Source organism: Schistosoma mansoni, chromosome 6 (assembly GCF_000237925.1).
Source record: "Schistosoma mansoni strain Puerto Rico chromosome 6, complete genome".
Taxonomy (NCBI): domain Eukaryota; kingdom Metazoa; phylum Platyhelminthes; class Trematoda; order Strigeidida; family Schistosomatidae; genus Schistosoma; species Schistosoma mansoni.
In genome coordinates this window covers 10,370,553-10,373,128 of record NC_031500.1, presented here as the reverse complement: position 1 = coordinate 10,373,128, position 2,576 = coordinate 10,370,553, and the positions used below count along the sequence as shown (strand labels likewise).

The window sequence follows — 2,576 nt, the reverse complement described above, 5'->3', positions numbered from 1 at the left end:
CTTCAATTGACTCATGATCTTAACTATATAGAAATGATAGTATCTGCGAGGATTTAATTTAAGCTATCCATAAAGATATTCAAACTGTAGTTGACTGAGATGTCTAGTGTTGTATTCTGATCGAAGTTGTACCTATTCTATGTTAGAACAATAAACCGTCTGTATGAAGCCAGAATCTCTTGACTTTTATATATAGCAAGATTGTATGTATACACTGTGAAAGAGTTAAACGTAGAACAAAACAACATTTTAATGATTCGTGGTTTTCAATAGTTGTCTAATTAATATTAAGTTATCATGTAAACTACAACATTAATTATTTTGACAATGGATAACAAACAGAGTTTCTGTCGCATGAATTATGTTGAACTAATCAAATCAAATATATCTATAAAACGGAAAGTGTTAAAGAGAAATTCATTTATACTGGTTGTTTGAATCTTTACATTGTTATTAAGGACTGAAATAGGTCAGTCTCTTGTCGGCATATGTGGATCCTATTCAAATTGCCTCGCATTTTAAGCATTTTAAGCAAAGACGGATGGTGGCTAGCAATGCAATTCAGGTTGAGCGTTCCGTCTTATTTGGGACTCTTAAACTAGATTTAAATCCATACCAGAGTTGAATTTCAATCCGCTACTCAAGCCCAGTACCTCTTCTTTTAAACACCATCGCGTTATCCACTTAACTACCGAGTTTAGATAATCATTGGCTTGTGGAATGGGATGGATTTTAATTTTAATTCATATATGTTGGTTGTTTAAATCATTATAGGAAGAAAGTTACAATTACAATTTGATCACCAGGTTAACGTAGAAAACAGATTTAAGCCTCTTCAAAGAAAGTTTACCACATTTGTATTTCAAAATGAATCGTTTCAATAACTTGTTCGTATAAAAATGATTAAACTGTTAAGTTAAATTTTCCACTGATATTCTCTACATTGTTAGAGTAGTACTAGTAGACAATGAAGCGACTTACTACTTAATAATTGTATGTTAAATAAAATCAGTGTATTAGTAGACATTTCAGTGATATAATTGTGTTTACTTAAAAAGAAATTCTTCAATACTCATTAAATTTGAACAGGAACTTAGTACTTTCAGTATGACTGATATTATATTTCAAAATGTCTATTAACCATTTTGCGTTACAAACTAATCTTAGTAAGATAACCACTGAAAACTCAGGAAGTACTGAAAAGGTATTTTTGGTTAAATCAATGTAGATTAATTGAAGCTCTTGAGAAGATAGATGGAATAGGGACCTATTCTTACATTAAGTATTTGGAATAGTTCATTAGGTCTCAAACTACTCTCCATATATCCATTATATAATAACGATCGGAATGAAGCTTCTACCATCCAGCTATTAACAAAATGGAGAAAAAAATAATTAACGTAAATAGAAAGAAACCAGTCCTTATTAGTCAGCTTCAGGAATATTTTGGAATAATAGTCGCTAATGATTAGTGGAATTAACCAATAAATAGGTGCAGTCTTCCAGTTGGATGTAATTCCATCTGATGAATTTCAATAACTGATAGTTTCTGTCTATAATGAAAAATTTAAAGTTTTCTTGTGACGTCCAAAAAAAGATTAACTGGACGAATGTGGTTTAAAACATCACCGGTTCCATAATCATCTAATATTTATGTGGGGTTGGAAAAAAAGTCCAACAGAATAGAGATAAATTTTCAAAACCGACCGCTGATCTAATGATTAAAGAATATCTATCAATTTGGTTAAAACATGACAAGGGACTTGACATCATGGCCAACTATGTTATCGTATAAGTTATTGATTGTCAAAAGTCATTCTTTGTTTTTTTCTTCTGACTTACATTAGTATATTAATTTCCACAAAACTGAAATTAACATTTATGTCGTTAATAGAATTATTGTGTCTACACCCATATAGGGAACGGTATCATTTGCCAAATTTTAAACTTAATTATTTAGTTGTCTTATAAACAAAAACCTTGTCTGTTATGGTTACTTTATACTCCTTCAAACTACTCAATTCATCCTTCCAAACTATTTTAATGCTGACTTGTGAAATTGTCATGTTATTGTTCAATTTTACCAGCTAATCTGTCCTATATTGGTACCATGAAATATATGCATATGTGAATTTATATACCAGCTGAAATTTAATGTGACAATGTCATCGTCTCTTGGTGTTTCGGTATGGTACGAACAAAGTAAACAGCTCGCAAGTCAACGGGAGGTAAGGTACCTCGTAAGCAGCTGGTCACCAAGGCTGCGCGGAAAAGCGCACCGGCTACCGGGGGCGTGAAGAAGCCACACAGATACAGACCCGGAACCGTTGCCCTCCGAGAAATCTGTTTTACCGGAAGAGTGCCGAACTTCTTATTCGTAAACTTCCATTCCAGCGTTTGGTCTGAGAAATTGCCCAGGACTTCAAGACCGATCTGACATTCCAGAGCTCAGCTGTGTCTTCTCTTCAGGAAGCAAGCGAAGCCTACTTGGTTGAAATGTTTGAAGACACCAACTTATGCGCTATCCCTGCTTAACGTGTCACTATAATGCCAATGCTAGTGCCAAACTGAATGTT

At 33.4% G+C, this 2,576-nt stretch overlaps 1 protein-coding gene across 1 annotated transcript; it reads left to right on the top strand.

Annotated features, from left to right (window-relative positions):
- Positions 1-2,188: 2,188 nt before the first annotated feature.
- Positions 2,189-2,206, top strand: Smp_052430 (putative o-methyltransferase; the record flags this gene model as incomplete). Its single annotated transcript, XM_018798217.1, has 1 exon — positions 2,189-2,206. The coding sequence occupies one exon, from the start codon at positions 2,189-2,191 to the stop codon at positions 2,204-2,206; it is 18 nt and encodes a 5-aa protein (XP_018653181.1).
- Between the last annotated feature and the right edge of the window lie 370 nt (positions 2,207-2,576).